Source organism: Haemorhous mexicanus, chromosome 2, assembly GCF_027477595.1.
Source record: "Haemorhous mexicanus isolate bHaeMex1 chromosome 2, bHaeMex1.pri, whole genome shotgun sequence".
NCBI lineage: Eukaryota > Metazoa > Chordata > Aves > Passeriformes > Fringillidae > Haemorhous > Haemorhous mexicanus.
In genome coordinates, this window is record NC_082342.1 from 15,100,532 (window position 1) to 15,126,338 (window position 25,807).

At 39.1% G+C, this 25,807-nt stretch overlaps 1 protein-coding gene across 2 annotated transcripts in view; it reads left to right on the top strand.

The window, feature by feature from the left end:
- Positions 1-25,807, top strand: part of UVRAG (UV radiation resistance associated) — a 92,972-nt gene that overhangs the window by 35,045 nt on the left and 32,120 nt on the right. For both annotated transcript variants that reach the window (XM_059873210.1, XM_059873219.1), the window contains 6 exons: positions 3,397-3,502; positions 5,365-5,491; positions 6,453-6,537; positions 7,011-7,098; positions 7,666-7,726; positions 9,704-9,869. In XM_059873210.1, coding sequence (XP_059729193.1) covers positions 3,397-3,502; positions 5,365-5,491; positions 6,453-6,537; positions 7,011-7,098; positions 7,666-7,726; positions 9,704-9,869 — 633 coding nt within the window. The remainder of the gene's footprint in view (positions 1-3,396; positions 3,503-5,364; positions 5,492-6,452; positions 6,538-7,010; positions 7,099-7,665; positions 7,727-9,703; positions 9,870-25,807) is intronic.

The following is a 25,807-nucleotide window of genomic DNA, read 5'->3' on the forward strand; positions in this document are numbered from 1 at the left end:
ATGCTAGAATGGTTTCGAATCTTATAGCCAAGGTAGAAAGTGGGTTTTGGGCTTTTTTGGGGGGGAGAGAAGGCTGTAGTATTTGTTGGGGAAAGCAGTTAGATGTAAGACTTGAAAAGCCTTGAGAAAATAACCCAAACAGCCTGTGTTTTAGGAACTTGGGATCTAGAAAGTGTAGAGGAGAGACATTGAAATTTTATATGCTGGTCCTTTGTAGACCAAGTAGGGATGCAGCTTGTGTTAGTCTTAGCTTACAATACATGGATTACTCTTTTAATGTATCCAACTGTTTTTTAAACTGTCAAAGGGAGGGAGAGTGTTTTGTGTTTTCTTAATCTCTCCCATCTCAGAAGGCTGGTGCTGTAGGAATGGAGGTAGAACAGCAGCCTTGTGGATCTCCACTTTCAATCAGTCAGGATGCTCAAGAATTTAAATGTCTGCTTTGCTTTCCGGTCTTTCCCAGGCAGCAGCATGGAACTGGCCTGATGTTGGACAATTGCAGAGCAGCTCTCAGGTCCCCAAGCAACAGCAGTAAATCTGTCAGTCATCACGTTCCAGTTGCTCTGCTTCTGGCTGACAATGGCTCTGAGTTGCTGCAGACACTGAGTGACAACACTGTTGGCTAAACTATCCCTTTAAAAAGGCTGGAGTTTCTGCTGTAACTGGCTTGGCTTTCCCAATTGCTGGAGGAAATTTGGTAGCAGGCCAGTGGCCTCTTCAAGTCCTCAATTAGCTTTTAAAGTGCTATGGAAGTGCTATTTTTAATAAAGTACTTAAAAAAATGAAGTCTTGGGCAACGTAGGAAGAATCCCAGGTTGGCTGATGGCATGCAGGTGATGTAATCATTTGGCTTACTGTTGACAGTTATTAAACCAGGCAGGGTTGTGCTCAAAGCACAGCTTGTGCTGACTAAGCTGTAGCATTGGACCTGCATTTAGCCTAGAAATGGAAACAAGATGTGGTCACTCAGGGTTGAAGTTTCTCTCTGTTTATTCTGTATATGTTTTAATCCAGATTTATGGGCTCAGCTTGCTGATCTTCATTGTGCAATCATAATTGCTTCCACCAAGGTCTGCTTGTGCTGAAGTGATACACAAAATTTCCATGTTGCTATTCTTAATAGCTTAGTTTGTATTCCCCTTGTTGGATGACCAAAGATTTCCATGTGGACGCTTTTTTTTTGGCTGAGAAAAAAATTCTGTTGATGGTTGCTGCATTTGTGACATGAAGTCTCTAAAATTTTAATCTTGTAAGATTTAACTTTGGATGTGGTCAGGTTACTATTTTAAAGTTCTTAGAACAACAGTGGATGTACTGGGATTGAGTCAACCAATATCAGTAATTTTTCTGTCTTGCAGTGTAAATGGCCCTATTTGGCATCAAGGCAACAAAGTTTAACTGTGCAAGGAATGAGTGTATGATGCTTGGCTTAAAAAGAAATAAATCTCTTATTAATACCAGATTTTATTGCTGAATTATTTTGTATAGCAGTTTTTATATGTCAGAAATTTATATTTAGATACTGATTCACCACTAGAAGTATTTGACTATATATATTGTTTTGAGAAGTCAGTCTCTGTAGATGTTTGTTCCTTATCCTTTTAGCATGCATAGGAGAACTTAGTTACTGCACAACTTGTAGGTTGTTAATGAGTGTTGATCAAATCACTGTGAGGAACTCACATGGCAAATGACCTTTCTAATAATTTCTCCATTATGTAAGTACTCTTTCAACGACTAGAACACATTCCCGGAGGTTTTGCTGCCTAAATGGAGTGTTGTGAAAACTTGTAAGACTGTCTTGTGATCACCTAATGGACTAAATCAAGAATGTTCTTCCAGTGTTAAATTACATAAAGAAGGGGAAATGTCATTCACTTATTTATTACTCTTTGCCAAAAAGTTTTGTCTTGGGCAAGGCTTTCTTATATGTAGAAGGAAAACATTGCAGACTTTTGGAAAGAGACAAGTTGGGAAGTGTGGAAGTGGATGAGATGACAGCAGAGCTCTGAGTGATGTTCAGGATGGTCAGCAAACCTTGTCTTTGACCTGTGTAACCACATGTTCCATAGCCAACAGCCTCAGGATGAATTCAGAAAGGTGGGAGGTGTAAGAAGTAGTTCCCAGTAGGATTAGGGTTTCCAGGAGGTCTCAGTTCTTCATTAGGTGTGTTCAGACCAAGCCCTTGGGTGATGCAGGCCTGTTGGTCTGAACAGTCTTAGCCCCCTCCCACCCCCTCCACAGCCAGCAGAGCAGTATTCCCTCATATGGGATGGCCCCTGGCCAGCTCTGTGGCTGCTGGTGCTATGAGTAGTTTGAGAAACTCAAGAGAAACCAAAAAATTACTTAGTCTTTTGCTTTAAATTATGCTATTAGTGGTCTTTAGGAGAAACAACAGTGTGAAGGAACTAAAGGCATCTGGTGACTTAAGTTTATTCATTTAGAGCTGTAACATGTAAAAGTACTAAATCACAAGACCTTGTTTATTACTAGCACTGTTTGTTTCCATGTACAACTCCTCTTTTTCTAATAATTTCAGTAATTTCTACTCTGTGTTAATTTTAAGAAAGATGTTAATTATTAGCAGTTAATGTCTCTCTTAGACCTGTTTTTTCCATGTTTTTCCTCTGCCTGTTTTTTTTTTTTCCAGTAAATATGGGAAATAATTGGTTTTCTCTCTTCGCCTTGAAGCCAGAGCTAGCAATCAGTAATGCATCATCATAATATTTTAATATTTTCAAATGTGATTCAATTAAGAAACCTATGTTTTTGCTACAGAAGAATCCATAGCATAGTGAAGAATGTTTCATATTTTTGGCTGGGTAGCTGTGTGTTAGCTAAAGGATACTTGCACTTTTCCTAAAGCTGGCCTGCGTTAACAATGCTTGTGTGTATCTGTTTTCATGTTAATGGGAATTTAACTTAAGTGAGGTACCTATAATTACCTGCTCTCTCATCTGCAGCCTGGTCAGTATCTGTTGAATTGAGAAATTGAAGAGGAGATTTTGATAGTTGATTGAATTTAAAGACTTGGCAGTTTTCTTCATAAACTATGCAAGTTATCACAAAATGGTTTGGGGTTGTGGGACCTTAAAGCTCATCCAGTTCTAGCACCTTGGTCTAGACCAGGTTGCTCCAAGCCCTGTCCAACCTGGCCTTGAACACTTCCAAGGATGGGCCAGCCACAGCTTCTCTGGGCAGCCTGTGCCAGAGCCTCACCACTCTGACAGGAAGCAATTTCTGCCCAATGTCTCATCTAACCCTGCCTTCCTTGTGCTTCCTCATTTGGTATTTTGAAATGGAAGCTGACAGTCTGAGTTTGCATTCCTCTTGCTGGTTTTGAGGTGTTTGCACATGTGGGGAACCTTTACCACAGCTGTAACTTTCTCCTTGCAGGCTCCACAGAGCTCAGTGTGCAATTAAACAGACTCAGGTAACTGTTCAGAAGATAGGAAGGGAGATTGAAGAAAAGCTGAGATGTACATCTACAAGGAATGAACTGGTATGTTTGATTTATTAAAACCTTATTTTATGGCCTTGCTGAAGCATCTGACTGATGGATTGATTGTAAGCTTTTTTTTTTTAACATTTGAACTTGGAATCTTTCTTTACACCTGCCATTTTAAATGGGAATTCATCTGAGAGCTGTATAATATCATCAGTTTGAGTTGTGTGAGTTACTCAGATGGATTGATAAATCAGTTATCCTATTCTTACCTTTATTTTGTACAATCATGTTATCAAAGCAATAAACATTGCATAGTGCATGAAAGAGGTCTTTCAGGAAAAACAAACTTCTAATGATTTGTATGAAACTTGACAGGAACCTGTGGTGGATTTAGAGTGAGGTGAGTCTATTGGCTGTATCTTCTTGCACCCTGACTCCCTTTGGATGAACAGAAGTCATGCAAATGCCGTCACTCAAGTGACATATTCATTTTAACCAGAAATTGTACTAAATCTTACAATGGCTTTTGACATTTGGTTTTGCCTGCTCTCCTCCCCTCCCCTCCCTAGAGAAGTCTGTTGACATTAGTTTCTGCTTTCTGCCCAGGAAAGCTGATCTTGGTTCAAAGATGAGTTGACAGAGCAGGAGTGGTCTGTGGTGACTTCATTATGTTGGTACTCAGTGTTATGTGTTTGGTGCGTTGTAAAGGACGCATTGCAGTGTGAAGTTAATTTACTGCTGTAAAGCAGATTCTGAGTTGAGAGTACTCAGCTAAGTTCCAAAAGTGTTAATCTGGTTCAAGGATTTGACAAAATGGAAAATATGGGCGCTTGTTTACTCCCTGTAATTACAGGGGTTACATTGTAGATGAAGAGGTGAAGAAGTCACCTTCCATACAGGGCAATATAAAATCTCTTGTGAGTCATTCCAATCCAGAGCTTCTTTTCCTTCTGGTGTCTTGACTGTTTAACCATTACCTTTTCAGTTATGGATATGCTTGTTCCTCCTTGCAAAGGCTTTTAATTTTTGAATATCTGAGAGCAAAACTATATCATACAATACTAGTATGTTTTTGGTTGGAAGGAACCTTAAAGCTCATTCAGTTCCAAACCCCTGCCATAGGCCGGCATACCTTCCATTAGACCAGGCTGTTCCAAGCCCTGTCCAACCTGGCCTTGAACACTTCCAAGCATGGGGCAGCCACAGTTTCTGTGGGCAGCCTGTGCCAGGGCCTCCTCACCCTCACAGGTGAGAATTTAGTTCCTAACATCCCATCTAACACTACTTTCTGGCAGTGGGAAGCCATTTACCCTTGTCCTGTCATTTCAGGCCCTTGTCCAAACTCCCTCTTTGGCTCTCTTGGACAACTGGGGCTCTAAGGTCTCCCTGGACCCTTTTCTGTTCTCCCGGCCGAACACTCTCTCAGCTTTTCCTTTGTATCCTCTTATTCTCATTGTCCTGAAGCTGGGAATTTAATCTAATAGTGCAACTTGAATATCTCCAGCCTTTTTCCAGCTCCTGCCTTCACTTTGTATAGACTTCTTACTGCTCACCTTCCCTCTTGCTGGTGAGCCCTTTGCCAGGGAATGAATGCTCATCCTGCTGCTAGTGCTGTGCTGCCCATTTTTAAGTTCTGGTGAAGCACTATTCTTAATTTTTGGTCTGGGCTCAAGAGAGATGCATCCCACAGGAGGATCAAGCACTGTGACACACAGCTGCGTTGCTTTCCTTCCAAAGCAGCAAAATTATTAGTCTTCGGGAATCTGTTTCCTGTAGTAGTGTATGAGCTCCATTCTTAGGCAGGTGCTGGTCTTGTCCTGTTTTTTCATTCTCTCCTACCACCTTTTTATGGAACTGCTTCTATGCAGAGAAACATTTTTTTTTCTTTTTTTTTAAATCTGTATTTCTTCCCATAGAAAAAGGAGAGTGAATGTTTACAGTTGAAGATCCTGGTGCTGCGTAATGAACTGGAGCGACAGAAGAAGGCCCTTGGTCAAGAAGTAGCCTTGTTGCATAAGCAGAAAAGTATTTTGCTTGACAGAGGTATGTGTGGAAACCTTAGTGCAGTTTATGACCAGAATGAAAGTGCTAGTTTCTTTTCTGTTTTCATTGTCTAACTGTAATGTGGTGCTTGTGTTTTTTCTTTATCTGAAATTTGCAGCCAGGTGTAATTTCTTTGCTATATGTTATACAGAGTTTTAGACAGCATTTCTGGTATTTTGTCTCTAAATAACTTCTTACTATGACACCTCTCCAAAGCAATCTTAAGTCTGTGTTTAATTGACATTTTTTGGGAACATCAGAAGAACTGCAGTATAGTACAGTAAACATTGCCATCATAAAGGGACTTCATGTCATGAGTGAAGTTGCTGTACCTGTGGTTTGGATTCAGTTTTAAGTATTAGAAGACAAAAATCCCTCTTAATATTTTAATATGGAAGTGACTCAGTCATCTTGGTATCATCCTTTACCAGGCAAGTCTCCTATAGTGAAATGCTGTGTCACTGTCTCTTCAGAGCTCACCAAGCCCAAACCATACACATACTTGATTTTGTTGCAGGATTTTTTGTTTTCAATACTTAGTTGAGTCTAAGTATTGAAAACAAAAAATTGAGTATTGAGTCTACTACTAAAAAGGATGGTTTTTACCCTCTACTTTATTCTGGCTGTGCAAATATTGTTTTTACCATGTACTTTTTTCTGGCTATGCAAGTATTGAGATCCCATAATTGGATTACTGCACTGTGTGGTTGTATGAGGAATTAAAGGAAGATGAAATCAGATGGGTTGTATTTGGCTGGTGAATGGTGTGTAGTGCATGAATACAGGTGTTCCTCCTGTGCTGACTGACATTCTCTAGTTTGGGAGCTTAATAGAGAAAATGGGAGGGTAAGAATAAGTGGAGGATTTTTGCCAACATTTTGTCAATATCTACTTTTAAAACTTTGGATAACTAAGAAAATATTTTTACTATTTTTTTTTCCTGATTACTCCTGTTGCTTAGAAAATGCATTTGGGACTGAATACCAGAAACTTGAAGAGCATAATGAATCTCTATATGAATCAAGAAAGGAATGCACTGCTAAGAGGTAAAAGGATCTATATTTGTTCTGTAGCTGGAAAAAAAAGATAAGCTTGAGAGCAAGCCATTAAAAATGGGACTTCTGGGACCAAATTCTTCCTCATGCTGCCCTAAAACTTCTGTTAAGATATCCCTGCTACAATTTGTAGATATCTAAAGTGAATACCAGTGGCAAGTCTAGAAGAGAACAAAATTAATGCTTGGTTGTATGTGTAGACTCTGATAGGAGTTTCAGGTGTGTTTTAGTGTAACACAGCTTTGTAATAACTGATTCTTATAGTCAAAATATGTCTATAATGTATGATATGCCTGAAAACAAAAATTAGCTTTGTGTGCTGTATTTTTTTTCGGGTGGGTTTACCTAACTTTTTGGAGGATAGGAAGTGATAATTGAAAAGCTGCAGAAGGGGTATGACAGCTTGGTACCTTTATTTGGAGCTTTTGAAGAAAATAATAGTTTTGGAATCTCTTTCCCCAAAGAGAACAGTTTTTGAAGATAAATGCCCAGCAGACTATTCGATGCAAGCAGCTGCTGTCGGAGCTATCCTACATCTACCCTATTGATTTGGTATGTTTTCAACATCCTGACAATCTGCTCAATGTGAAATGTAGTTCCTATTTATTACACTGCCAACAAATATTGTACTTTACTTGTGACACAATCTGCTCTTTGCTCATTCTGTTTATTTCAGCTTTTTCTGACGTTTGGTCTTTAGATTACAAACTTTACAGGGAGGGAACTTAGGCCAGCACCTCATACACAGTGTCCTCTATGAAAATAGAATAGCTATAATTTAATGCCTGTTTTCCATTTTGTGTAAAATTACATAAAGTAACCCTGACAGTAGGCTAGCTGAGTGCACAGAGACATGTTAAAATGTTGAGATTCAAAATCTTTTATATAATGAATTAACATAAAGTTCTTCACTCTTTAAAAAAGTTGCACTTATTTTCCAAACTGTGTGACATGTGGATTAAAATACTGTGTCAGTCACTCTAAGTTTAGTTGAATATTTAGGGTTTTTTATTTTTATTTTATTGATTGTTAGCTTTGTTGTAGTGTTTTATGCAGGTTTTGGTGTTCTGGATATTATTGTTTCATGCTCACTTTCCATTGTTGATGTTAAATTTACAGAACAACCAAAAGGATTACTTTGTTTGCGGAGTCAAGCTTCCTAATTCTGAGGACTTTCAAGGTAGCTGCATATTCTTAATGTAATTGTTACAGTTAACACTGCTTCTAAAATTAGTAAAATTAAGAAAACTGGTAGCCATAGCTTGGGGTCCAAATTGACCAGAAAGATATAGACTAGAAAAAACCTGACCAATTATTTGTTGGTTCTTCCAAGTTAAAGCAAAGGAGGTTCCTTTTGACTCTTAGTAAAGTACCTCCGTGTTCTATGACTGCATATTGAAACACTGGAAGAGGTTATCCAGAGAGGCAGCGAAGTTTCCATTCTGGGGGATGCTCAGAACCCAGCTGGACACAGTCCTGGGGACAACCTGCTCTGAGCCAGGGGTGAAGTGCCTTCCAAACTCAGTGATTCTGGAAAATAGTGGTGTCTGACCTAGAATTCCTTTGGGGCTACTTTTAGTCCATAAATCTTGGTGGGGCAACAGGCATGAATCCCCATTTGGTTTGCTGTAGTTGCTGGTGAACTTGCCAAATAAATACCTTGCAAAAAAAGCCTCTGAACATCTCTGACAGTATGGAGTACTTTACAAGTGACCTTCTACTTCAAACCTCATCCTATTCCAGAAACAAATACATCATGTGCCTGCCTGTATAGCAGTTGTACAGGTAACTGCATGCATTCATCTACAGATGTCTGACATGAACTGGAAATTCTTTAAAATCTCCTTGAGAATTTCTTGCCCCTTTGTTCACTCTGGTTACGTGAGCAAAAACCTCCATCAATTGTCTGACTCTTTAAAGCCACCCCACAGTAACTAACTTGTACTAATAATATTGGATGCTTGAATATTGGAGGAATAATCTTTAAAAAAAATTAATTTGTCAGTAGGACAAAAATCAGTGTATTGCTTTGTTTCCCTGATTGCACTAAATGTGGTAATGAACTCAGTTTGCTAACTCCTGAGGAAGGAGTGGTGTGCCATCTTCTGGCCCATTTTCCGTTTCCTGGTATTAATTAATTGCAAAAGAATTACTAATTCTTTATCCAAGTCTTTAGAAGAATTATGTTGTGAGGAAGAAGTACTAAGCATTCAATTTAGTGAAATCAGCAGTTAAATTTGAAACCCAGCTCTCTGGCATGGATCTTATCTCAGACTCAGTTAGATCTATCTTTTAAAAAACTGTGTGTCAAAAAAAAATCCATAAAACCAGTTTTGCTGCAAATTTTGAGCCTTTTCTACAAAATCCATTTTGGCAAGGGTGTAACTTAAATACATACATCATGACAGGCTCTGATAGAGCTCAGTATGGTTGTTGAATATCATTATAAGCTTTATTGAAGGTCCTCTGTTCAGCTGGTTTCATGAATGCATCAGAAGGGATGACTGTTGTGCTGTCTGTATCCCTTAGAAAGAATTTAAAATAGAGAAAAGAGAAAGGAAAAGCCTTTATATGGCAAAAATATGTAGTTTCAATTGCAAGATCTATGTGTATTCCTGCAGGTGAAGCTTTAAGGTTGAAACTTTAAATGTCAAATTGAAAATGATACTTTGAAACAATGGGTTAATCTAAGTTTTTCCAGCTATTAGCAGAGAACAGAGTTCATAGCTTGGGGTTAGTGTCTCTCCAACTGATCTCACTTGTGAATAAAGTTGAGGAATTCAGCTTTCTCCTGATCCCATTCGCACGTGTCAGCTCCATCTAGAGAAACGCAGAAATCTTAATACTTGAGTTTTGTCTTGTGAATTTTGTTTCACTTTTCCCATCTCTTCTTCACCCTCCCCATCCTGGCAGTGTAGATTTGAAAGTAAAATTTGCAGGACAGCAAGCCATCACCAGTTTTCTGTGCCTCATTGCAAGAAGCATCACAACACAGTGAAGTGCAAACACTTGTAAAGCTCTCCAGAATGACACCAGGTCTCCTTCTGTCCTTGGGTTTTGACTTCTGAGAGCTACAGTAATTGTTCTCTGAGCAATAAAGATGAGTATTAGGATTCAGTGGATGCAATTAATAATAGAATGTTTTTGTCATTGACAGCAAAAGATGATGGAAGCATTGCTGTTGCCCTGGGCTATACTGCTCACCTAATTTCCATGATCTCCTTCTTCTTACAAGTGCCACTCAGGTATCCTATCATTCACAAGGGCTCCCGGTCTACAATCAAAGACAATATAAATGACAAGCTGACGGAAAAAGAGCGAGAGTGAGTATATCGTAAATACATTGATCTGCTATCTTCAGCAAATCAACATCAAAAAACCCCATCTTAAACAGTTTTGGGCAGTCTGAGGTGATAAGGAATTTGAAGTTACTTGTTACTGCTTTCAGTAGCTGTGGAATAGTCGTTGAGTTTCTCTTGTTGGAATTTTGGGATACAATAGGGTAACTCAGCTTTGTTATTCTGGGTCTGTTGGCACATATACAGCTTTGATTTGGCATCCAGTAATGCTAGAAAAACTTAAATAGTGTTTCTTAGTGTTTCATGAGTTTTTGTTTGTATTTGGAAAACTTGCCTTTTATGTTTTGCTACTGGCTATCGGAATGAACTGCAGATAGCCAGTGTAGTTTCGCTGGGGAGCTGCTGCCAGTGCCCTAATAGTGGTTGATAAATGGGAGAAAACAAATAGCTTTGTTTTAACACAGAGTCTTTTAATCAATTGAAAAAGCACAGTAACCTGCAAATATGATATAAATCAACCTGCCTAATATAAACCAACTGAATATTCAATGTAGAGGGTTTCATTTGTTCTGTAATCATTGTCTTTGAACATGTAGCAACACTGTTACTGTTTTCCTTCTAGGAAACTGTCTTGCTGTTTTTAAATTCACTCCCTGAATGTCTTCTCCTGCGTTTTGGAATTTTGTTTCTTTTCCCGCTGTCTTGGCGCCTGTGTGCTCTAACATGAAATTAGTGGCAATTACGGGTTAAGGTTCCCTTTGTAGCCTGAAACCACTGAACTGCCAGGAATGCAACACTGACCATTGGTGGGAGGCCAACTGCTCTGTTCAGATTCTGGGCACTGGCAAAGTTTGCCCAGAGACTTTATGGACTACCCATCCCTGGAAGTTTTCGAGGCCAGGTTGGATTGGGCTTGGAGCAACCTGGTCTAGCTGAAGGTGTCCCTGCCCTGGCAGGTGGTTGGAATGAGATGAGCTTGAAGTCCCTTACAACTCAGGAATTCTGCGACCCTGTATGTGTGTGTGGATGGCTGCAGTCAGGCTTGCAGCATCAATAACTTCATTTTTCCGCAAAAGTTTGAAAAAGGAGCAAAGGAAATGACAGGGGAAATGAACTTGTGGAAAGTAGCTGACTCTATTGACAGGAAGCTGTGAAGAAACAAATTCTTCCCTTTGGAAATAGGCAGTTAAAGTATTACATTTTAACACTGATTCCTCATAATCCAAATAAAGACAGAAGCATTTTATTGTGCCTAGTTGACAGAATTTGGATGCTTGAAAGTGTCTGATTTCTCTTTGAAGGTTAGTGACTTTTGGCAGGACAGGCAAGGTAATTTGCCTTAAGATTGAAATTTGTCTTCCTGTTGTGACACCATAAAACACAACTAATAATTATGTCTTGCAGAGTTATTTTGATACCATTTTAATAACTTGTCTGAACACACTTCTGGGTACCTTAATAGAACATTGACCTGTTTTGCTTCAGTGTAGTTCTCGAAGCAGATGAACATACTCCTTCCTCTATATATTGCTTTGAGAAGAGCTGCGAACTAGAACGTTTGTATCTTGAAAACAAATTTCTGAGTAGTAGAGCTCCTTGTGTGTGGGTGTGTAAAGAATAATTCAATTTCCTTTTCTCTCATATGGATTAGAAGGTTTAGTCCTTCATGCTGCAGCTTCCAAAATGTTGTGACTTAATACTTGATTTCACAACAGATTTCTGAAAAGGAGAGATTTTAGCTAAGTAAATGAGTCCCTGTTGGGCTATTTACCTGTGTTGTGCAAGATTTTTTCAGAATTAGTTCCTGCTGGAGATCTTCTCTTCCCAGCTATTGGAGAAACAATCCTGCCAACTCCAAGGTTTTATATCAAATGTCTTGAAGTTTTCTTTCTAAACTAATAGATCATGTTTTTCCTTTGCTCCTAATTGTTTAGAGCACAGCAGTTAACAAACATTATTAGATTTTTTTTATATCAGTTACCTGTCCTTTAGCAGCTTTTCAAACTCCAGCATTAGTTATTGAGTAATTGCAGTGATGTAATCCCTGTGTTTGATCTTTACTATAACACATAGCATCCTCCTTATTGACTGGCTTATACTTACATACTTGGCTTTTTTTTTTTTTTTTCTCATTGCAGGGTGTTGGAGGTTAGGATTTTTCCTTTTTTTTTTTTTTTTTCCCTTTCTCAGGAAACTTTTTTCCCATTTGTTGTCTAAGAGATGGTAACGAGAGTTACTTAAGAGAGACAAAAGATGTGGCTGGGATGGGCACAGTTTGCTTCTGTCTCTTAGCTGGGAGGTTTTCTCTTGGAAAATGCAGGGATACTGAGAGAATTGGCTGGGAGTTAGGGGCTGGGCTCAGCTCTCATTCTCTCTCTCTCAAGAGCAGGCTTGTGCTGCACCGAAGGGGAAAGTGCTCAATGGCCAAGAGATGGCTGCGGTTGTGTTTCTGTTTTTAGTTTGTTGTTGCTGCTGTTGTTGTTTGTTTGATTGTCTTGTTATACATATATACACTAGTAAAGCCCTGTTGTTCCTTGTCCCATATCTTTGCCTGAAAGCCCTGTAATTTCAAAGTTACAGTATTTTGGAGGGAAGGGGTTAATGTTTTCCATTCCAGGAAGGTTCCCACCTTCCTTGGCAGGCACTTGTCCTTTAAGCCAAGACACAGGGTTTCTCTGACATCCTTATTACTAGGAGTTTCTAGAAATTGTTTGTTGGGGGAAATAGCTGAGGTTTTCTCTCAAGAGCAAATTCATAAGTACAGGTGTTTGGTTTTTAAAGTCATACTGTATAAAGATGTTACTACACTTTCAAGTTTCTTTACTGACTTTTCTAAGCCCTCCTGTTGAGCTGGTTAAATATTTTGAGAGCTTTCAGAATGTAAGTAATTTCTGGGAATGCTTCATCTGCTTCAGATTGGTTTGCTTGCATGATCCAGGTCACTCCTATGAGGACCTTGAGAATTTAAAATTTTTTTCTGTCACAATAACTGGGGATTTTGAAGTAGGAGGTTGTGGTGAGAACTTAGCTCTTGCCTGGCCATAGTACTGAACTTAGAATGAAGTACAGAGTGACTACCAGTAGCATGTAGTATATGGTCAGCCTTGTAATTGTAGAGATACTTGTGTTTGTAATCTGCTTAATAACTGTTCCTCTCTTGTATTCCAAAACCTGATTTTGTTACTACTAAAATGCTCTAAATTTTCTCCTATGATGTCTACTTTTATGACTTTTTGAATTACCATGTTAAGGCAAGAATCTGATTTTTACAAAATTTCTTATTAACTCACTTCTTCAGTGGTCCCTTTCAGCATCTCCAGAGTACATGCAATAGGTAGGAAGAAAGAATTCTCAGAAGTTCTGGAGTCTGAAGGATTTCAAAGCAATGAGTGCTCTTTGAGTCAGTTTGCAGAGGACACCATGTCTGGCAGGAGTGTTGACCTGCTGGAGGAGACAGGAAAACTCTGCAGAAGGATCTGGACAGGCTTCATTGATGGAACAAGGCCAGTTGTATGAGGTTCAGCATGGCAAAGGGTTGTATCCTATCCACCACAACCCCATGGAACGCTGCAGGCTTGGGGCAAAGTGGCTGGAAAGCTGGGAAGGGCCCTGGGGGTGCTGATCAGCCGTGGCTGAACATGAGCCAGGTGTGCCCAGGTGATCAGGAGGCCAATGGCACCTGGCCTGTACCAGTAATGATACAGCATCAGGCCCAGACTGTCTCCCTGTGCTGGGCACTGGTGAGGCACTTCCAATCCTCACTGTCTCTCAGCAAGACAGCAGGACAGAGATTGAGGAGCTGGAGCATGCCCAGAGATGGGGATGGAGCTGGGAAAGGGTCTGGAGCACCAGGAGAGACTGAAAGAGTTGGCAGAGCTGAGGCTGGAGTAGAGGAGGCTCAGCAGGGACCTTTTCACTTTCTGCAGTTCCACAGGAGGGTGGAGCCACATGGGGGGGTTTCTGTTCCCAGGTAACAAGTGACAGGATGAGAGGAAACAGCCTCAAATTGTTACAGGGATGTATAGGTTGGATATTAGGAAACATTTCTTCCCTGAAAATGTTGTCCAGCCCTGGTCCAGTCTGGTACAGTGGTGGAGTCAACATCCCTGGAGGGATTTAAAAGCCATGTGGATGTGGCACTTGAAACATGGGTTAGTGGTGGCCTTGGCAGTGCTGGGCGAGTGGTTGGATTTGGGATGTTCTTAAAGATCTAAGAACCTTAATTATTCTGTGATTTATGAGTATGTAACTCCCAAATTAAAGCTACTTAAGACAGCAACATGTTCCTCTCTCCAGTGATAAACAAGTTTGCTTGCAGAATAAATCACCTAAATTCTTTGGCAGTGTTCTGGTGGAACTGAAACCTAACACTTCATCACATGCTCAACAACAGAGTGAGAATGCTAAGATGAAACTATTTCTGATATGTTCTGTGTTTCTCAAGCCCTGTATTTAATGCTTCTGTTAGTCTGCTCCCAGATTTTTAATAAGGAGTGACTCCCAGCTTAGGGCAAAATAAAGATTGTTGTGGCTGGAGTGAGACATACATTCTGTCATTCCCTGTGTTGGTGTTGCTGCTCCATGTTATAGTATTTTTGAGTATAAACAGCTTGGAAAAAAATATATTCCTCTAAGAGGAAAAACAGGGTTTTTAAAGTTTAATCACCTTTCTGATTTGCTTTGTATATCTGGACAAGTGAAATGCACATTCAAGTGAATTATTTATGTTGAATTTTTAATCACTCCTACTACGTCTCTTGAAGATTTTCAAGAGCTCTTACTTCCCTGCCAGGTAACTTGGAACTGGAAACTATTTCAAGAAATAGTTTTACTAACATTATTTCTCTGTAATAATAGTATAGAGAAATTAAATAGTACACATAATCTGATGAATGCTACACCTTCTTCCCAACAAAATGTGTTAAGGGAAGACTAGTAGGAGCAGTAGGAAGAAAGTTGGGGAAAAAATTGAGGGGTAGAAAATGGCATCAATGGCTAAAAAGGTTTTATATTTAAAAGGTAGCAAGAACATTGTCATTTGCAAGCATAGCTGCTGGAGCATTTTAAGACATTGCAGAGTTGTCTGATCTCCAGGAAGGGCTTTTTTTTTGCTTTTTTTGGTCATATGTTTAAATATTGAACTTGTTGGTATTCAGTGTTATAAAGGCCAAAAATTTATATAAAATTTAAAGATAAACAAACTGGACCCAGACAGTAATGGAAGAAACCTGATCTAGTCTGGTGCATTTTTTGCAGGAATATTTTTCATTAGTTGATCTGAGATAAGAGTAAACAACTGTAAAGGTTTCCTTGGTATTCTCTACTTTAGAGAAAGACTATTTTTTTCCCTTCCACTGTGCGTGACAAAGGACAGAGGATTCAGACAGCTACCGTGCAAGTCTTGGGCATGTACATTGAGACATCTGACATCTTTGCAGTTGTTTTGTGACTTTGATGTACCTCAGGTACCAAAAGATGTATGAAAGGGTGTAAGGGGGAGTGAAATTAAGGATGCTACCATGGGTTACTTGTCTTGTCTAAATTCCTTTGGTTGTCATTAAAGTAGGAAACATCTGTCTATTGTAATACTGGGTCCTCATAGAAAACAGGATCAAAATACAGTGAAATAGTAATATAACTTAAAGGGATAGGTTTGTTCCTGAAGCAGTTTCCTTGAAACTGTTTCCCGGAGTTGGAGTTACACCTCAATTTTGTCTTTTTATGCAGCTCACCTTGATCATTATTGAAAACCTCAAACATGCCAGAAGATTGCAGTGATTAGTCAGTGTTTGTCTTAATGTTTGATTTCTCTAGGTGCTGGTACTTTGAAGGCCAGTTTGAATTCATTGCTGTAGCCCTTGTGGGAGGGGTAAATGTATACATAAATAAACCAGGTCGCCATCCACTGGGATGGTGCAGACTTGTTGCAACTGAGGTGTGCATAAAGCATGAATCAGAGGTGCCCTTCTTGGGTCTACAGAGTGGTTCTGGATTCCTTAAGAATGCAAAGCATTGAGTAAGTTTATCTTAGTTGATGTGCAAGGTCTACAGCACCTTTGCATGTGGGGAATGTTGATGTATCTCCAGTTTGTTGACTGAACCTTCAACTCAAACCCTAGTAGACTGGATTAGTCCAGTTGGGGGTGCTTTTCATTAGTTTAGGAAACCAAATTTCAGAGAAGATTAAGTAAATCAGGCAGGACATATTTTGAATCAACACATACTCAAGCAATTATTTTGTTGTATTGGTGTTGTATTTTAGACCTACTCATTTGCACTGCTTAGAAAAACTGGTAGGTTTTGTGTGGTTCACACAGTGTTAAATCGTGGAAAGTGAGTTACTGACAGTATAAGTTCTGATGTAAAAAATTTCTTTTCAGGATAAAATATGAATAAAGCAAACATATGGGATTCCTTACCAGTTCTGCTCCAAAAATGCTTCCAAATTATCTTTCCTAATGTATTATCTTTAATTTTTTTGAAGTGTGGCAAGCTGGATTTGCAAGTAAGTGGAGATAAGTGTTGCTGAACTGGCCTATGGATAATTTTGGAGCATTTGCAATCCACTTGTTGAATGAGCGTAATCTGTAAGTGATCCTCCTTATTGTGGCCCTACTCCAGTTTGAAAGAGTGGGAAAATAAGGATTTCAACTGCAGTAGACTCAGTACAAGACCACTAAAGTTGTTATTGCTCTGTGCCTGGTAACAGTAAGTCACTTGCAAACAAAGCAGGCTGAAAAATCAGAACACAAGCATGTGAAGGATAACTTTTCACTGACGTTAAGATTTTCCAACTCAATTGACACGTCTTTAGTCAAATTTGGTACTTCGGCTGAGGTAATGAAATGGCAGCTTTGGGAAGAAATCTTGGCAAACTTAGATGGAGGGAGATGGTTGCTTGAGAAATCTAATAGCTATCAAAGAAAAGTTGATTCTTTGGGGCAGATTGAGTGTGTGTTAAGGGTTCAACTGTATTGCTCAAAGAATGCTTTTTGCCATGAACTTATCTTGAACTGTATTTTTACATTCTACAATTCTTGAGGATATTTAGCTAGAGTCCTGGCTTATTTGATTCTTGATTAGCAAAGCAATACTTTTGCCTTCATTGCATCAGCAGATATTGCTGTGTATAGGTAAAGAATTAGATCAGGTGTTGTTTAATGAATTAGATAATGTTAACACTGTTTCTGGGATCTAGAAGTTTTAACATGCTCCTGGCCAGTCTGAGAAAGCAGATTTTGTTTACAGCAGTATATGAGACCACTGACCCCAGACATCTGAGACCAGCTGAGAAATGTTTCTGTGAAGGCATACTAGTCTTAATTTACTCCCATTGGAACACTATACTCCTGCTGAGGTTTTTTTTTTTCCAAAACATTACTTCATTTTTTAAAATAAGCAGGGACTTGACCTGTATGGAGTGTCTTCTAGTTAAAAATGATTCTTCAGTGGCAGTGAGATTTAAAGTTCTGTCCCTACAGATAGTCCATGTATTGTGACATTCATCATGGCTTGTATGGTGCAAGCTTTGAATCCATGCTGAAATATGTCATGGAAATGCCCAATTTACAAAAAGCCATCAGTGTCACTGGCTCCATAGATTCTTTGCTGTGATTTTGAGGTGTTTGAAATAATTTGCGGAAGCAGTAGAATGATACCCTCTTTGTACAAAGTGGTGACTGTCTTATCAGGAGCTGCCTGACTTTCATAATTTGGATCTTTGCTTTTATTTTCTTTCTACAGTCTGTACATACTGAAGCTATCGTGCATTCCCCAAAAGCAAGGTCACAGCCATTACACTTATCACAGAAAGATGCTTCTGCTTTTGATTATCATCATCTGAACAGTTCAGAAATGCATTTTGAAAATACATTTCATAAGGTTAAACTAATGTTTTACTTCCCCAGTAAACTAAGTCTTTATTGTATAAAGCTTGAATGTGGATATGCTTTTTCCTCATGGCAGTCTGTATTTTTGTCATCAAATTTGTTTTACAAGTGTAGCTTTTTCTGTTAAGTAGGAACTCAAAGCCATATAGTAATCCAGTCTGTGAATTTGCTTGTGATTTGTAACGCATATTTATGTCTTAATCTGTAATTACAAGCAAAATGCATGCTTGTAATCCTTTCTTCTGTCTTCTCATTTAATTATGGATCTTCTGCAGGAGATCTGTGCAGTCTCTGCTCTGAAGCTGATAAAGTTGTGATGCAGCTTATCTGATGTGGGAACCCAGGAAATTCGTCTGGCTGTCCTGGAGGGCTCGAGACCCTGCCCAGGGGGCTCAGACACCTTGGCACAGAGCCCAAGACCCCTGTGCCTTTGATTTAGCCCTTGGAAAAAACAAATACCAACCTTTATATGAAAGATTACAAGCCACAACAGTTTAAGTAGAATGATAGTGAATTTATCATGGGGCGAAAAATAGATTTTTTTGGGTTTTTTAGCATGGGGGTTCAGGGGGCAAGATGGAGGAACCTGGGCCTGTCCAGCCTTTCTCCTTCTTCTTCTTGGCCTCCATCTTCTGCTGTGATGTTGGCACTTTTATATTGGCTTAGAGTAGAAGCTCACTGTCTAACATAGGTGATCAGTATTGGAAAGTAACTGTAAACATTGTACACGCAGTTTTTAGTATAAAGACATAACACCGCCCCGGGGGCAGGCAGAGTGCCTCTGACTGTCTTGCTGAGCAGCATGGTGTAAAGCTTAAAACTCATTTTTTTCTTAACTGACCCATTTTTAGAAGTGTTGTGTGAGACACAGTTGTTCCCCCAGATCTGGTAGATGCTCTGCTATAACATGAGTGACTTAGAGTCGCAGAAATGACATCAGTTCTTTATCTGTATGGTAATGAATAACTGGATTTCAGCTGCATTCTGCCAAGTCTGTGCTGCAGCCACCTCTCTGCAGTCATTCTGCTTACTGTCCTTAAAAATGAGAAGTGAAAGAAAAAGCCTGGTTGAGTTCATTCTCTGATAAATTTGACACAATTGGGCAGGAAGTATCAAAGATAGTGTAAATATGGTCATGTGAAAGTGCAGTAGTGTCAGCTTCATTTAATCTTTGGATTAAGATTCCAGTCTGCACTTAACTACTGAGTAATGTCTTGATGTCAAAATGGACAGCAGTGATGATTGGTGTTCTCATGATTTGGAATTGTGACCAGCACTGTTTAACTTCTAAGTCAATGACATGGACAGTGAGATGGAGTTTGCCAATGACACCAAGCTGTGTGGTGCTAGAGGGAAGGGATGGCAGAGGGACCTGGACAGGCTGAAGAGTTGGGCCTGTGCCAGCCTTGTGAAGTTCAACCAGCAGGCCAAGTGCAAGGTGCTGCCCTGGGATCATAGGAATCCCAAGCACAAGTTCAGGCTGGGTAGAGAATAGATTGAGAGCAGCTCTGAGGAGAAGGACAGCTTGGGAAAATGGCTGGATGAGAAGCTGGATATACCCTGGCCATGTGTGCTGGCACCCAGATGTTCCCGTGTGCTGGGCTGATCCCACGGTATGGGCAGCAGTGAAGGGGGAAATTCTGCTCCTCTGTCCTGCTCTGGAGAGACTCCACCTGCAGAGTTGCCTTCAGCTCTGGGGTCTAACATCAGAAGGATGTGGAGCTGCTGGAAAGAATCCAGAGGAGGCCACAGAGGTGCTCCAAGGGCTGGAGCCCCTCTGCTCTGGAGGCAGCCTCAAAAACAGAAGGCTTCAAGGAGACCTAAGAGCTCTTTCCAGTGCATAAAGGGGCTCCAAGAGAGCTTCAGAGGCATTTTAGGCAAGGGCCTGGAGGTATGGGACAAGGGAGAATGGCTTCCCACTGCCAGATGGCAGGGTTGGATGGAATATTGGGACGAAATTCTTCCCTCTGAGGGTGGGGAGGCCCTGGCAGAGGTTGCCCAGAGAAGCAGTGGCTGCCCCATCCCTGGAAATGTGCAGGGGCAGGTAGGACAGGGCTTGGAGAAACCTGGTCTAGTGGGAGGTGTCCCTGCCCATGGTAGGAGGTTGGAACAAGATGGGTTTTCAGGTCCTTTCCAATACAAACCATTTTGTGATAATTAAGTGTTCTTAAAACATAGGTGTCCTAATTTAGCTTATAAAGCTGCAAATATTACTGGTCCTTAAAGTTCTTAATCACTTGGAAAGTTTAGGCTGTGCAGCATAATTCCAAACTGGATTTGGAATTTTACTTAGATTTGCCAAATGAGATGTAATACGATATTTAAATTGTGCCAGACTTCAGCCTGTGCAAGACAGTTGGATGTGATGTGTAAAAGCCATTATTTTACTGACTTCTTCCCTTAAGAGGTTTCTGAAGTGCAGATTAAACTTTGAGACTTTAATATAATTTGGGATATGGCAGAGGTCTGAACCGAAGAGAGAGTAAAAGATCTAAAACATATGGAGTATTACCAAAGTAGAAGCAGGTGAAAGCAGTTAAAAATGAAGCAATTTCATAAGCTTTAAAAATAGTTTGTGTTAGAGGGAGGTGGTTATAGACAATAAAAGTGGGCCATCAGTATATTGGTACATATGTGATATTTCTGGATGCAGAATTCATAGATCACAGAACACAACAGTAAATTTATTTGGACTTGAATTCATAAGAGATGCTTGAGGTCTAAAATAAATGTATGGAATAAGGATTCTTTCAACTTTTCCTAACATTTACCATCTGCCTGAGCCAGGAATCCTGTAGTGATTTCCTTGAGTGTTCGTCAAGCACCAAAGTGACTATTTAAAACAGCTAAAGATGAGCTAAAGATATGAAATTAAATGAGATCTTGATGGCTGATGAGAACTTGTTGAGGGTCAGCTGGAAAAAGTAGGACAGTGAAGAGTTTTTAGTGATAAGAGTAGAATACTTAGCACAAAGTTGTAAGAATGGTCTAATGTTTAAAACACCACAAGTAGTCTAATCATTGTTGTAGCTTTGAAACAGGCCTCTGATTTTCTAGAGCAATATCTGTGAGTAACTTTAAAATCTCTCTTTTTCTGTAGTCAGTTTTCTGGTTTTTTAAATACATCAGCATTAGTGAGCAGTTTTGATTGAAGACAATGTATTAACAAATTGTGGCCTATGCTCTTACCAACATCAGGGATTTTAAAAGTCAGTAAGAGAAGGGTTGCAACCCTTTCTTTTGTTAAGAAGCCAATAGTACTCCTCATAAGGAAAAAAACCCCTCTAGAATAGGTTATGGATATGAACTGCTGGCATCACACTTCAAACTGTAAATATGAAAATGAAAAATCCTTGGAAGAGGCTTTTTCTCATTCTGCACCTGAAATGTCTTGGTTTTACTTTCAGCAGCACGTGAGCACAGTCTTCTTCATTACATCCTGAATCATGGTAAAGATGTGAATTAACAATGGAAGGTGACTTAAACAACCTTCTTACCCCGAGGAAGGATGACATTTTGGAGGAAACTGTTATGATACCTGAGTGTACAGGGTGGTTTGAACTTGCCTTAGAGGTGATACATTAGGCTTCTTTGTGCCTGTAGTTTTGTGATTACAGGATGATCTCCTTGTGTCTGGATGAATGGCAACACAGAGCAGTGGCTTGTGGCCTCATGGTGTGGGCTGCAGCCTCTGGATTCCTGCAGGGATCCCGTAGAATTACAGAGCTGACTTCTAGCAGAATTGCCTTTAGGCCCCTAGACAAGCACAACTGGCATAAGTGTTCATCTGAAATCATGTCTACTGCTCCTGTACTGCCACCAGACCGTGAATGTGTTTAGACATATTCAGGAATCCTCCTTGAACTGAAAATTGGAATTTGTCTTGGTTTGACGCTGAGATTTCTGTTCAGCTGTTTGCATGTGCATGAGTCAGCTGGAGTGGAAATGCTGACAACCAGCCACCATTGGTTTTTCGTATTGACTGGAAACACATATACTGGCTTTATCTTTTTTAATAGAATGACTTTTAAACCAGAGTGGATAATTTAATATCCTGTCTAGTCTTTGTAACCTTGATTTGATTTACTGTAACGAGATTACTATTATACTTTGCTTTTAAGTTTCTTAGAGTTACATGTGTTTCTTTTGTCTACAGAGCATTCTTCTTGATTAAATACCATGGTAGAATAAAGTCTAATTAGACTAAGCAAAGTAACAGCTTCCTGAGAGTCCTGTTGATGGTACAGTTGGGTACCTTTAAACTTGATACCTAACAGAATGATATTTTTTAATGCAAATATTCCAACTATCTATTTAAAAACAGCATTTGTGGAGTGTTGGGAGGTCCTTGAACTCAAAACTTAATTCTATTGTTGATGGTTATATGCTGGTTTTGTAGTTTCAGTGTGGATTATAGGTAGACTTTGAGCCCTGTTTTTTGTTTAAAAGTCTGACTTGGTGCTGAACCATCAGGGTAACTGTGAACCAAGTATGTAACCTCTGCCTTGCTTTTTCTTTTCCTCAACTCTATTGAGCCTTGACCTGCTCACACTTGTTTCCATACTCATTGCCTATCAGCAGATCCTCCGTAGGTTTAAATATTTGAATATTAGGTGATTTTGGTAGAAAAACAAGTTTTAAGCTGAAGAGCTCTTTATCCAGTAGCTGATGTCTGCTTAGGAAGTGTGGCAGGAATTAATAGGGAATGGATTGAAATAAAGCAGTGGATAATGACTTGCTGAAATTAAGATTGCAGGGAGAGAGGAGGGGCTTATTCTTGGGAACCCTCCAAGCAGGAGAGATGGGAGAGAGGTCAAATGGGTGGGGATGATAGAGGTACCGTTAGGGCATATAAATTGTCATCTCTATTCTAAGCTCCGCTAAAATGAAGTTATTCAAAGATGATTAAAAGTGTCTTTTATCTGCCTCTATTATTTTGGGTTTATTTTACTTAAATTTTTTTTTGTCATCTGTGAGAAATGACAATCAAAACTGTTTCTTGTGGGACTGGGAATGCTGGGGTCTTGAACATAATAGTGTTGGTTCACCAGGGGAAAAACTGTTCAGTCATTGTGGCATCACCAGAGAAAAAGACAGGTTTTGTCCAAAGAGATATGCCATGGTGGGGGATATGAGCTATGTGCCTAAAAATGTCCTGCAAGTGTTTTGTGGTTAATTTTAGATCTGCATTATGATGCAGCGGGGTAAGACTGGTCATCTGACTTGTATCCCAGTGAGCCCTATAAAGCAGAACATGACTCAAAAAACATTAGTAAAAACTTAGTGTTTTTACTGATATTTTTAATTTATCTTTTACTGATATTTTTATTTATTTATTTATTTTAATAAAATAAATAATAATAAAGAAAATACTATATAAGTAATAATTAATAAAATAATAAATAATGAATAAAATAAATAATGTCGAAAACCATGAGACTCCTAAAACAAATGCAAGCTTTTAAGATTAAGAATCTTCTTTATGTTACCTTAGACCTTCAAAGTACATATTGATCATCTGGTTCAAATCAGTCCAGTTTGCAGTTTGGATCACTCTAAACCAGAGTTCTCCACCTTCTGAATTCAGAGTGGGGCTTGTTTAATTTCAGCATCTTTGGCACAATTCTCAATCCTAAAGCCACCTTTAAACATGCCTGCTGGCTGATTATTCCCTTAATCACTCCTAGTTGTTGTTGCTTTTCCACAGTACAGGCTCCTACCTTTGCTGACATGTCTTGTAAGCAGTGGGAATACCAAATACGGAAACAGCTCCAAATGGGGTAAACCTGTTACAAGTTACTAAACATGGTGGATTTTTTCTTGCATCAGGTTAATCTCCTCTAAACCAGGTTTTTCTTTACAAATCACTATTAAAACTACTATTGCTTCATTGCCTGTCTCTTTATATACAGAAATAGGTCATCTTCTGTAAACTCATCGTGTGTTAGCACTGTATTTTAAGAAGTCTACATGCTGTTGAAATGTCATATTCCCTAGCTGTATGTAAATGACAACATATTTTTACAAAGGCACATGTTGACCCTTGCTGAGCAGAAGCTGTTTTGTTCATAATTCCTGACTGTTCATGTGGCAGATGCATGGTTTCCTAGAGTGTGTAAGTACTACTTTGAGGAGGACTAGAGCTCAACTTCTGAGCTCTGATCTGGACTGAGAACAAATTTCCAACACTTGATAACTTCTCTCGGATAATCTTTTCTGTTGATTATAGAAAGGGTACCTGTAGCTTGTGTTTTTTGATTCTTTCCACTAAACATATCACACTCGTTCAAATTTTTTATCTCAGAATAAGTATCTGTGTTTTGCTTTAAAGGAGCTTAGTGATTTTTTTCTCCCGAATATATCAGCAAGAATGGAAAGAAGGGAGATGCACTTTGGAGTAGTATAGGTAGGCGGATGCCATTTTGAATTTTATTATGCATTTTGTGATTATAAAAACACTAAAATAGTGTTTTTCAAAAGTATTTACTATAACTAAATCCTTACACAGCAGACTCAGGTTTTTGCAGCATGCCAAAGGGAGGGATTAAGCTTACAGTCAATGCTTTTTTGTGGAGTGGGCAAGAAAAATTTCACCCAGGGAGGCAGCAGTTCAAGTTGGATTCACTTATACTCACTGAAGCACTGTATAAAATGTTTGGGTTCCTTGAGTTTATTGTTTGTGATCAGGCTTAATGGGCACTAAGATAAACACAAAGAGAGAGGCATAAACCTAGTAATATTTTTCTCTTGAGTCATAAATGTAGAGACATCCACTGACAGTTTTCAAGACTTTAATTTAAGTGATTATGTTGTGAAAGCTGACCTGAGGATGTACGTGGTTTAAAGCCTTTCAAGATTAATTAGTGGAAGTTAGAGGATAGAAATCTTAATTTTGGCAAAGAAACAGGATCAACGTGGTAAGCAGAAAAACCTGATTTTCCCTTTTAAAAGAATCTGTGTGTGGGAGATGCCAGTGAGCACCATAAACCAGTTTTTACCCCCTTTCTATACTGCATGAATCAAAGAGCTCTGTGTCTAATAACAGAATGCATGGTTCCTGTTACCAGTGACTTCATGAAATGTTGCCTTCTAGGGAAACATGGTTTGTGTTGCTAATGGTGCTTTTATTGTAAAAAAATTGATTAGTTTTAGACTATTAATTGTAAAGTTATTCTTTAAATCTAACCCTTGTTCTGTTTAGTAGCGTAATTGGAGATATTGAAATTAATTCCTCTTGCTTTGTATTTTACACTTAGAATAATGTGTTGCAGAATTTTTGTAGCATTTGGGAAAGTTGCATTTTCTTGCATGGGGAACTAGTTTAGTTTATAGATCTATTAAGAAAGGTTAGCTAGATAAATAGTATTCACAGAGATTTAAGAGACCTAGCAAGTTTGAAAGTAGCAGAAAACCTGAAGCTGACATCTCAATATTTGATCTGCTGTGATCATGACTTGTTATCCTTTAGCGTTAATGGCACTATATAATTCTTAAAATTACAAATGTACTCTACTATGGGGCTGATGGATGATAAAATTCACTTTGCCTAATCACCTCTCCAGAATGTGTGTTGTTTCTAGTAGATATTGATCTCCTGTATTTATTATCTAATATTTGAGAGAGACTTCAGTTTCTGCTGTAGGGTGGGGCTTATGTGGATAATTTATTCAGCATCTTGATTAGGAGCTGCAGGACATGGTTCATGAAAAGGAAAAAACTTGATTCACGCAGTAGTTCCCATAAAAATAAATTTTAGTTTGTACTAAGATTGCTGAATTGACCATGATGACCTCATAACCTCTGGTGCTGAGGAGTTGTCAAAAGACAGTCCTTAGAAGTACAGTGTACAGCTGTTAAAGCTGTTTGAGAACTGCTTCACTTAAGCAGAGAGTCTTTAAGCAGACTTATAAAACTATATTCCTTAATGCAGAAACTATCAAAGAGTTTCAGTATTTAAGGGAATAATGGTTTAGTCCTCTTGTCTCACGCAGCAGTGCCATGCTATGTTCTTACAAGCTATTTGATACATTTGGGTATAGCAAATGTAATATCAAATTTACATTTAAAATGGTG